Source organism: Alligator sinensis, unplaced genomic scaffold (genome assembly GCF_000455745.1).
Source record: "Alligator sinensis unplaced genomic scaffold, ASM45574v1 scaffold432_1, whole genome shotgun sequence".
NCBI lineage: Eukaryota > Metazoa > Chordata > Crocodylia > Alligatoridae > Alligator > Alligator sinensis.
The window spans coordinates 1,517,446-1,529,294 of NW_005841998.1; the positions used below are offsets into that span (position 1 = coordinate 1,517,446).

At 43.5% G+C, this 11,849-nt stretch overlaps 1 protein-coding gene across 1 annotated transcript in view; it reads right to left on the reverse strand.

The window, feature by feature from the left end:
- EML6 (echinoderm microtubule associated protein like 6) overlaps positions 1-11,849 on the reverse strand; it is a 316,078-nt gene that overhangs the window by 87,843 nt on the left and 216,386 nt on the right. The window contains exons 16-17 of the mRNA XM_025201579.1: positions 10,498-10,591; positions 2,072-2,172 (exon numbers count right to left, since the gene is read on the reverse strand). Of these exons, the coding sequence (XP_025057364.1) occupies positions 2,072-2,172; positions 10,498-10,591 (195 nt within the window). The remainder of the gene's footprint in view (positions 1-2,071; positions 2,173-10,497; positions 10,592-11,849) is intronic.

Consider the following 11,849-nt stretch of genomic DNA (forward strand, 5'->3'; position numbering starts at 1 on the left):
TCCACAGCTGGCAGGTGTCGTGGCTGCAGGAGGGGCCACCATCCCTGCAGTTGTCACCCCGCTGTGCCTTAACACATGCAGCGTTACCCATGGCACGAGTTTTCCTTGTCCACAGCTTAAGGGGCAGTTCCCCCCAAACCCCTGCACCAATCTTCTTGAAACTTGGCAGGCTTTGTGGAGCCAGCAATAGCTACCAGCCCTGCAGTTTTGACCCCTCTGTGTTGTAACACATAGACATGACAGGAGTTTTGCTTTCTATAATTTGGGGGGTGTAGTTCCCCCAAAACTCCTGCACTGATCTTCTTGAAACTTGGCAGGCTTCGTTCTCTCTGCAGAGTCTACTATCCCTGAAAATTTAATCCAAAATGGACAAATAACAACAAAGTTATAGATATTTTATTGTTTCCCCATTATACCCTATGACCAGATCTCCGAGGCAGCTCTGAAACGCTTCAGGAAGCCGAATGAGGTCAGCGCTTCGACCCGGATGTGCTGCTTCAGACCCTGAAGCATCTGAAGCTTCTCCGGATCTGAAGCTCTGTCCAAAGCCTCGCACAGCCCTACTGCTTGGCCACCAGGAATAAGCTGACATGTCTTACAGGAACTAACTCCTTGGCCCTGGGTACCTCACCTCTTTCTGTCTTACACATGTGTCATCAGCTGTTAGCAGAGATTATGCCAGATAAAAAAATCACACCTTTTACCCAACCTGTGCTAAAAATGACACCTCTCCTCCACAGAAAAGACTTGCCTGCATAGTCAAATGCTCTGAAATAACACTTAAAACGAACGATAAGAAATGGCAAAACATTTTATTACATAATCAAGCGAAACCATAAAAAATCAGTAACTCTAATGTTAAGTACAGACAGAGATATGGAAACTAAACAAACAGATTAACATAAAAGAACTATGATTTGATTTTTACCTCTACTTTTTACCCCTAAAAATGCAGATTCTAATTCAGATCCCCGTTAGAATTTTCTAGCAGCAGCTTGCTAGCTTGCACTGTCCAGTGTCCAGCTAGGCCAGATGGGGGACTAAGTTGTATCAATGCCCCCAGAATTTTTAGACAAAGGCCTACTGCCGTGGTAACTCTTAAATACTTGTCCTTATCTATTTACTTGCATACCTGCTTCCATTCAATTCTTGGGGAGTATAAACTAGGCATATAACTGCCCTCCTCCCCTGCCCACCATGTATATCCGTTTGACAAGTTAGGTATGTTTCCTTATTCAGTTAAGTCTAATAAATACCCACATCCTTTTAGGCTAACCCAATATCCTCAGTTATCAATTATCAGAGAGATAGTTGTGGTCTATCACTTATTTTCTCCAACTGTGAGAAACATCAGTCTTTGAATAGAGTGCTTCCAGGCCTTAGCATTCCTTTGCAAAAGGCCTCCCCTTTGGAGTGCAAACCATCATTGCCTGTTTGCAACCATTGCCAGATTACCCAATCCTTGATGTATTATAAAAGTATAACAATACATTAATATCAACCACAGTAATTCATACAAATATAAAAATGGTAGTTACAGTGCTATGTTAGAAAGCAGGAGATATGTAAGTTCTAAAACTACTTTTGGGTTGTGGAAAGGCCTGGATCTCAGGTCTCCTCCTTCCTGGGTGAGTGCCTTAACTAAAGAGTTAAAACATGAGGATTGTCCTCTTCTGGCATCTAAGACCCACTAGGCATATGTTTTTGACAGGCTACAATTTTGGATTTTAACCTTGCTCATGTAAGTGCCCATGGATATGTGTTCTTGCCCAGTCAGAGCACAGTCTACTATGCATGCTAAGTAGACATATGGCTGCTTGTGTATCCGTAATGAATGTGAAATAGGATTGCCAGATGTGGGCAAGTGCCAAAAACAGTAGTTTCAGGGCTGGGTAAGTGCTATTGGGCACAAAGTGAAAGAGAGCTCTCCCTTAACTTTTCTCTGTCTTGTTTTCCCCATCTGCCAACAGAGGATAATGATGTCAATCACATAGGAAAGAACACAAATGCTTGAATGCTAATGCAGTGAGGCTGTATAAGTACTACAGGTAGGTAGTATTCAATACATTACCTGCTTGTTGCCAAAATTTGATGTGCTTCATCCCAACAGTGACTAGCTTGTCTACATGATGCGGATTACACTTCACTACAAATATTTTGTCTTTGTGGCCCCTGCAAGAAACAAAAAACATGGTAAAGAGTAGCTGATAGCTTTTCAATAAATAATTGATTTTATACAGTACTACAAAACCAGCCACAAACGACAATATTGCAGGCTTACAGTTAACTGTGAGAATTAAACCCCATAAGAGCCCAGCAACTGGGATAATGGCCACAGAGAGGCCACAATGCTGAAGTAGGTTATACAACAGGTTAGGGATTGGTCTCTCTGGTCCCTGCCATGAATACAGTTCTCTCACACATAGTCTATCTTCATATTAGGTTTTACATGTGATTCAGTGCAGTGGATGAGAACAGGAGATGGGTGTGAGGAGAGGGAAAAGAAAGAGAGAGCATGTAAGGGGGTGATTTTTACCCTGTACATAGTCTTTCAAAACAATTTCTTCCATGATCTTTTTCCTAACATGTAAAGTTGTACAGGTGACCCAGGCCTTATTCTTTAAAAAATCCTGTAACAGCAAACTAGTTCATGCTCATAAAGGAGAAGACAATTAATAAGGCTATGGCCCAACAATGCTGAAGCTCTGAGTTTCCAAGTGACTTAGGGAGCAGAGAGACCTAACAATTTTAATGTTTCCAAGGGTAACAGGCTTGGAATTGTTTTAAAAAGATAGCATTTCAGCCACAGCACATCCCATACTGAGTGACTCAGTGTCACCACAGCTGCATCCAGCCACATGCTGTCCCTGCCAGGGCATGCCACAGGAGGCTACAGTGACCCTGCTTCCCCTTTCTCCAGAGGGTGGGGGAGTAGATGAGAGATGGGAGGAGTGGAGCCACTGATAGTGGATGGTCTCCTGCTGTTCCACCTCTGCTCTTCCTGAGCAGCCCATTGCTGGAGTCAGAAAATATGGGTACTGGGGGTTGGAGACCCAGACCCCCAGCTCCAGTGGTGGTGAAGCAGTGGTAGGGGTGCAAGGTTCTTTGGTGGAGGTGAGGAGCAAGAGTCTTGAGAGGAGTGGGGGGTCCCTATGGGGACCCAGCAGTGTCCTGAATACTGGAGTGATGCCCCAAGGGCCAGAGCAGCTAGGGAACTTGGTAGCACCCTGAATACTGGGAGTGCCTCAGGGCCCAGCAGTGCCCCAAATGCCTGTAGTGTCCTGAGACCTGGAAGTGTCCTGAGTCTTGAAGCAGTGCCCTGAGGGCCAGAGCAGGCAGGAATCCAGCTGTACCCTGGGATCCAGTAGCACCCAGAATGCCAGGAGCACCCTGAAGACCCAGGAGCAGGGCCCAGTGACTGAACAGTCTGGCAGGCTGTTGGTCGGTCAATCCCCACACTGTTCTGCCTCCCTTCCCGAGGAGAAGAGAGTACTGTAACACTCTCCCGCTCTTGTACAGATGGAACAAGAAGTGAAGCGTTTCATAACAGTGCCTCAGTTCAAAACTGGCCCTTTGAAACATTTCCAAGGTATCTGAAAGGCTTCAAATGTTACATCTGTCTGCAGTCTTGGTACTTAGAAACCTAAAGCTATGAGTACATGGCAAAACTACTGTGCCCAGCAATGGCACTCTCACATGCCCCACAGTGCTTCATGCTTCCTGAACTGGAAGCCCTGCAGCCATATTTGGGTGGTGCAATGAGTGGGCTAGTTAGCATGGTGGCAGGGTAATTAGAATTGTTACTCAATGCTGCTAATTAGGTCTGCTGCTGTACTGCTTCCAGTTCAAGCAGCTGTCTTGTCTGGGGCAGTGCAGGGCATGTGAGCATGCCACTGTTGTACATGGTAAATTCACTGTATGGGCATACCCTAAATCTCACTGAAATTTAATGATATTTGGCTTCTAAATGCCAAATTTACTGAAAATAAGACAGGCTCCTAAGTCACCTGTGCATTTCTATAAAAAATACACAGATTTTAGTTACAGATAGTTAGAAAACTAAGTTAAAAATAAATACTTTCTGGTTGAGAGGAGTGAATTGACAACTACTGTGCAGAAGGTAAGGTGGGGTGGCACCTTATACTGCCTATATATGGCAATTACCATGCTCCAGCAGCCTCCTGTGTCTTGTGTAGCAGCATCCCAGTGTTTCAAAATGGTGGCAGGGGTACTTTATTTAAAGCTCATTCTATGAGCTTTAGATAAAGCACCCCTGCCACCATTTTGAAGCGTGGGGGCACTGATACATGAGATGCTCCGGTCGCTTAATCAGAGTGGCTAGCGGAGCCAGTCTAGTTAAAGTGCGGCCCCCCTCCCACTTCTGGAGCACATGTATAAATGTCCTTAGAGACTAGATGGTTCAGAGAAGTGTGAACTTTTGAAAGCAACAACCTACTTCATCAGATGCTGTCAATAACTTCTATGGAGTGGCCAGTCAGGAGATGGGTTCTGATCCTGGCTTTGACCCTGACCTGCTGTGTGACTGCAGATGAGTCACTTAATCTCTGTATGCTACTAAAATCAGCTAGTTTAACCTCCTGCATAACACAAGGAAAATAATCTCATCCAATAATTTCTGTATTGTGCCTATAACATATATTTGTATTCTATGACAAGGGGATGGGCTTTATGGATGGGGAAAGAGCAATGTACATGCATACCTTGACTTTACTAAGGCTCTCGATATCAGCTCCCTTGACATTTTCATAAGTAAGCAAAGGAAATACAGTCTAGAAAGGCTCATAACTAGTTAGACTGTCATGCTCAAGAAGCAGTCATCAATGGCTTAATGTTTAGCTGGGAGGAAATATAAAGTGGGCTTTCCCATGGTTTGGTACTGTTTAATATCTTCAATAATGACTTAGAAGACAGAACTGAGCGTATGTTTTGTAAATGTGCAGATGACACCAAGCTGAGTAAGGTGGCAGACACTGAGCTGGGCTATCCCACTGTCAACCCATAGGTTACATGGGGTTATGTTGCGATCTCCAGCAGCCTTCCCCTCCCCCATTGCTCCACATGCAACAGTGGCCAGAGTCTTTTGGTTCCCCACCCTCCTCTGGTTGCTGCTTCCTGCCTCTACCCCAGAGGATGAGGCAGTGCACCATGCTGTGTAGAGAACTGAGGGTGAGCCTGGGGCTGTACATGGCAGGGGGAGGGGACCGGGGGGTGGGGAGGGGGGCTTCAGACTATACAAAATGGATTGCACCTATCTTGGACAGAGGTGAGGGGGAGCTCAGTGCAGTAGTGGAAGGGGTGCCTGTGTGGGTGCACAGGGCAGTGGAAGGGGTGTCGGTACGGAGCACAGCCTGGTGGCTAGTGCTTTGCCTTGTGTGGCCCATGTTGTGTGCATCCCCTGCTGGTATGGTCCCCAGGGACTTAGAAGTTGGATGACCCTGCTTTGAAGGATAAGATTAGGATTCAAAATTGCCATAACAAACTGGAGAAATGGTCTGAAATTAATATGATGAAAAGAGCTTATGCTGTACTTAGAATGGAATAATCAAATACACTAGTGGTCACCAACCAGTGGATCTCGATCCACCAGTAGATCTCGGAGCCTCTTGGAGTCGATCTGAGGCTGGGGTGGGGGTCTGAGTGCCTGCGTGCATGTACATGAGTGCCCCAGCCCAGAAGCTCAGTCTGTGGGGGAGGGAAGGGGCGGAAGCTAGATAGAGGCCTCTGTGGTGAGGAATAGTGCCGTAGAGGCAGGAGTAGGGGTAAGTTGAATGGGGCCCTAGCCGGGGGGTGGGACTTACCTGCTGGGGAGGCATGCCCCCAAATAATATTTTCTCCTACCGCCTTGAGCAGACTTGATTAATCGATTAATTGAGTCTGCTGGAGCATGCTAATTCTCACACTCCAGCAGCCTCCACGTTTTGTGTATTCAGCACCCCTGTGCTTCAAAATGGCGGCAGGGGTGCTTTAATTAAAGGTCATCAAATGAGTTCTAGTCAAAGTGCCTCCACTGCCATTTTGAAGTGTGGGATGCTGAATACATGAGATGCTGTGGGTGCTTTAATTAGAACAGTTCTCAATGCTGCTCTAATTAAAGTGCCACCTCCTTCCCGTCCCCCACCTCCCCGAGCATGCATAAAGATGCCCCAACTGGCTAAGGTACAGAACTACAGAAAAGGACATGGGGATTATGGAGGACTGCAGGTCAACAGTGTGCTATTGTTACAAAACAAATAAAAAAACCCAGCGTTTATTGGGATGTATTAACAGGAGTGTCACCTGAAAGTCAAGGAAATGATTGTTCTATTCTGTTTACCACTGATGAGGTCTCACCTGGAGTACTGTATCCAGGTTTGGGTGTCACACCTCAATTAAGATGTGGACAAATTAGAAAGAGCCCAGAGAAAAGCAACACAAAATAATTAGAGGTCTAGAAAGCATGGCATACATGGAATGATGGGAAGAATTGGGACTATTTAGTTGGGAAAAGATGGAGGGAAGATTCGAAAAATTGTAACAAGAGAAATTTAGGTTGGATATTAGGAAGAACTTTCTAAATGGGGTTAAGCATTGGAACAGATTACTTAGAGAGGATGTGAAATTTCCATCACCGGAAGTGCTTAAATGCTGGTTAGACAAACACTTGGCTGGGATTTAGACAAATTATCTTGTTTTAAGCAAAAGGTTGGACTAGGTGACCTGCTGAGGTCCATTCCAGCCCTATTTTGTTATGATTTGTTAGCATATCTTAAAAAAAATATCCAGACTTCACTTAAAGCCCGTAAGTGACCAAAAACCTACTGCATCCCTAAGTAAATCATTCCAGTGGTTAATTGACCTAACTTGTAAACAAAAATTATATCCTTATTTCTCATCTAACTGTGTTCAGCTTCAGCTCCTCACAACTAGATCTTGCTATGCTTTCTTCTACTAGAATGGAGCACTGTGTAGCTCATTACCATATTTACTCAAATACAAGACAATGTCACTGGGTAGTAGATCCATGGTCAACCTAATGTCTCTTGTCCTTACCACTTCCTACATCTTATGGTGGTTTGTCAGGGTCACTGGGGCCTTGTTGTGCAGCTCGTATTTGTTTTAGAAGTGTTCCATGATCTTGTAAAACTGCGGTGATTTTATGGTCCCTGGGTTTGAATTGGTCATTGTGTATACCTGCCATTGTCACAGCAGATGACCTGCAAAATACTTTAAAAAACAGCTGTTTTTGATCCTGTCCCTGTTGCCAGTGTGCAAATCTGGCTCATGTACTAGGCTCAGAGGAATAGCAGGACATCTGGCATTCCTCTGCCCCCAAACTGTTTTGTTTTGTACGGTGTGGTCCTCACCATATGCTCCCATCTGGAGCGCCAGAAGAAGATGCACGTTGTGCTCTGGATTCTGCAGCTCACTTGTTCTGAGGCAGGAAAGACCAGTGCAGTGTATAGGAGCACTGGTAGCAACGCTGCCTTCATGAGTGTCACGCACCCCCATTGACAGATGGCACATGTGCCACAGTCCCAGTCTCTGTTTGACTTTGGCTTCAGTCTTTTCCCATGCTCTCTGTCTGGGTCAAACTCCACCCCAAGGAACTTCACCCCCTTATGGAGACGAAGGCCCCCAGGGCTGACAGGTCTCCGAGTTCACTCAGTACTGTTGCTCAGCACAGGAGAAAAGCAGTCCCTTCCCCTTCCCACTGCTGGCCCCTTCTTGCTGCAGATGCCCAGAGCCCATGCCTGGGCTGCCCTGCCGCTCCTCTATGCTGCCACCGCTCAGTGTGGGTGGGTGGGTCTGGAGCAGGTACAGGGCAGTCCAGGTTGGGACTGCGCGTGGGTTCCAGCTGGTCTGCTTTGCCGGGCCAAGTTCAGAGTGGGCATGGGGCGGGCTGGGTTGGGACTGTGTATGTGGGGCAGGCCAGGTCAGGACCGTATTGGCTGTCCACACCAGTACTGTGGGGCTGGGATGAGCAGTGGCAGCGGCAGCCAGAAGGAGCTACTGCCATCTTGGCTGCCGAGAAAAGCAGGGTGGGCCGGAGTCTGTGCAGTGTTAGCAGTGGCTCGTGGGCTCTGTGGTGTTGCAGCTGAGGGGGATGGAGGGAAGGGGTGCTGACCAACCACGGCAGCTCCCCAGAACTGCCTGTGTGGTCCATGGGCAAAAATAACGCCTGCCCCTAAAATAGGTACTCATTTAGTAAAGTCTTAAAAAAGTCTATACAGCAACATTGTGAGGTTATGAAATATATTAAAGTAAAAACTGCCTAGTTTATTTACCTCAATAGGGTGTTGAAAAAATAGGGGATACAATTTGAACATTAGAAAAGTCCAAGAAAACTAGATATTCATGTAGAAGTATTTTCCTAGAGCTTCAAACACCTCAGGAAGATTAAAATTTGTAAATAAACCTAAAAAATCCCAAGCAAATTCCTACAAAGCTAACAAAATGCATGCTTATACGTATTGAATGTCCAGATGATCATAGTGTCACCCTTTTTTTTCTTTCACTCCATCACCTCTCTTTACTCTTTCTTTACTGACTGTCACTTGTTATCCTTTACCATTTAGATAGTAGACTCTTCTAGGCAGATTGTGTTTTTGACTATGCCTACATATGCATAACGCAGTGCCATGTAGATACCTGAGCCACCTCTCAATGAATGAGTTAGCTATGATACCAGAATTAATGTAGCAATGTTAAAATGTGCCTCCCTGTCTTGAGTAATTAGTCCTGGTGAGAATCAGCATACTTCACCGAAGCAGAGTGCCATGTTAACATGCCCATCACACTTTTAGATCCCAACCAGCCTATTCAGAGTTCGCTTTGGTATCTCTGAGAAAATTTGTTCTGTTCTGTAGTGCACAGTGCAACAGGATCCTGATCTCAAGATACCTCCATAATACAAACAACAGCAACAACAACTACCCTTTAGGGAAGAGACCATCTCTTTTTGTTTTCTGTGAACTTCCCACCATATTTTAGCTGCTACAAATAAACAATAATAGTAAACAGTAGATTAATCAAGTCACCAACAAAATACTTTACTATTTCCTATTACCTCAAATCCCCAGGTAGGGAAGGAATAGCCTCTCAGGCACACTCCTGCCTTGGTTTAAACAGTTAAAAGTCTCCTTTGAGAGATGCAAGTCATTTCCTCCCTGACAGTCTGTAACCCATTCAGTCAAGAAACTGAGACACTAGGACTGGAAAACAAATTAGAGCGGCATGTTTTATAAAACAGATAGCACTGTTGCTAAGGTAGCTGTTCACCATTTGTTCTGAAAAGGAGATAAGAACATGCTGCTTAATGCTACAGCATGTCATAGACAACTGTGCAAACTGTACACTGTTTTTGGCACTAACTCATACCTTCTCTATAATCTGGTAAATGCTAACAAATGGTATTTCCAGCAAAAATGTTATTTCTCTTTGAATATGCCATTGTCAAAAAGATACTTTTCACAATGAAGCAAAACTATTTTTGTAGTTATCATAGTATCATAGTAGCTAGGGTCAGAAGGGACCTAAATAGATCATCAAGTCCAACCCCCTGCCCTGGGGGGTCCTGTTATGTTCCTTTTATGACTTGTGGTTTACAGCCACTAAACTCTGAAGTGGCGCAGAAAGTACTGGAGAACGAATCCCTGTCCTTGGTGAAATTGAGGCATATATAGGGACTGATTCTCCTCTCCCACTGGCTTTACCTCAGTCTAATTCTACTGAACTGAACAGAGTTACTCTGGATTTCCACTGGACTGAAGAACTCATCAAACCCAAGGTTCGTCAGAACTTTGCTACAAACGCAATCATTTAAATCAAAAGAAATAGATGCAATTCCGTATCTTAAAACAAATCTATCAAAAAGCAGTCAGGCAACCAACCTGCAGTCAAATTCCATCAATAATATGTGGTCCCTTCAAGCAATTACAAAAGCTTCTTAACCACTGCTGGGTTAGCAGCTAGGCTTTCATGTTGGTGACTGAAGGGAATGAATATCTCAGAAACAGCTGATACAGCACAGAGACAGGTGGCCTGGCAGCAGCAGCAGGCCTTAAATATCTATTTATATTAGAGGAACTAGCTTCCCTCCTTTGAAATTAAGCAGCAGATGTATGTTGAGAGGGAATCTCCAACCTAGATTACTACTCATTTTATCAGGGAAATTATAGTATCTTTGATTGATATTATAGAAGTTTAAGGCATTGTCAAGGCATGGAAGTATGGAAAGAAGTGACATGTTAAATGAGCTTTTTGTTAACCATTTCAGTGTAGCCATCTTTACAGAAAGGATAAAGAGATCATGGTAGAAACAGCTTAAAGGCATTTCTAATCTGTGTGTCCTAACATTTCTTATCTATATTCTGTGAAACACTTATCCCTGTTTTCAACTAGATGTATTCTTTCCTATATATAGTATCGTATATGTTATAGATAATTATGCAGGAAACTATCACCACAAGGCAGGGTTGTACTTGGAAATATTCTTACCTGGTTGTTGCTAACTTTTCTCCTTTTTTCCAGTCCCAAAGCACAATGGTGTGGTTATCATCCAGCCCAATAGATGCCAAACACTTTCCATCAGCTGTATAAAAGCAATACTCCATGTCAATGCTGCTACTGGTTTAATTGAAAAGATAACAGTTGGCATAATGCAACAAATACTGCAAAGAGATTGTAAAGTATCAATAACAACACAAATTAAATCCTTTTCTTCAGACAAGAGATACATCATTACACTTTCTTACGTTGAAAGGCTATTGCTTGTCCTCTAACATATGCCATGCAAGACCTTGAATGCAGGAGAACTGATGTAGCTGTATAGTGCTGGGGAAGAGGATAGTATACTGGGCATGCATAGAGGTCTATATAGATATTTGGAGGATCTGTTCACTTTACCATGGAGGGCATATTTGCCATCACACCAAGTTCAGGACTAGTATATTTGGGATTATATGAATCACTGGTCAAATAACCCCCGTGAAGAGGTATATATTGACTGTGCAATCTGTGAGATCCCACAACAATATGACATTCTATTGTTATGGAAATCAATACCTTTATTATTTATTTATGGTAGCACCTGTGATAAGCTAGGCACTTTCCAGACACATAAGAAAGAAGCTCCTTAGGAGCTTATAGATGGATAAAAAGCAAAGTATTCAGAATTCAAGGAAGGGGAACAGTATGTCTATACAAATCAACAAAATTTGCTATAGAATGTAGATATGGGAAGAGTAAGAGCTTTTCAGGTGTCATTAGGGAAGCTAGACCAAGAGTAGAGGGTCACGTAGAGAAGAAGGCACAGAAGCTATTGTTAGAGTGACCAATAAATAGGTCAATGAATATGGGCATGTGGGCAAAGTACAGCAGTTGCAGGCAATGGAAACTTACTATTAATGACCTCACACCTTTGTTAGTCTAAGTAGAGCTATGCAAATAATAGAAAAAAATACCCAAATTAAAAAAAAATTGCCCTCGTTTGACTTAAATTAATTTTCTTTAATTTTTTTGACTAATTGGAAAATCAATACAATTATTTAAGTTTTTGGGAATGTTTAATAAAAGGGTTATACATATAGGTAGAGTAGAGCTATACTTTGCCCTATTGTTATGTCTGTATGCTTTGTAGTATTTTATATAAATGTAATTTTGATATATTTTTATACTTTAGCTAAGAATGTTTAATAAGGCAGTGATTCACTCAAGTGTTCCTCACCTATTCACAACTGGGAGAAGTAATCACTAAGAATTAGCATCTGACATGAATTCGTTTAGTCATCAGACAGGTCCTCCTAGGCCATGAGAAATTTATATTTTAAAATGAAAGACAGTAGCAGGAA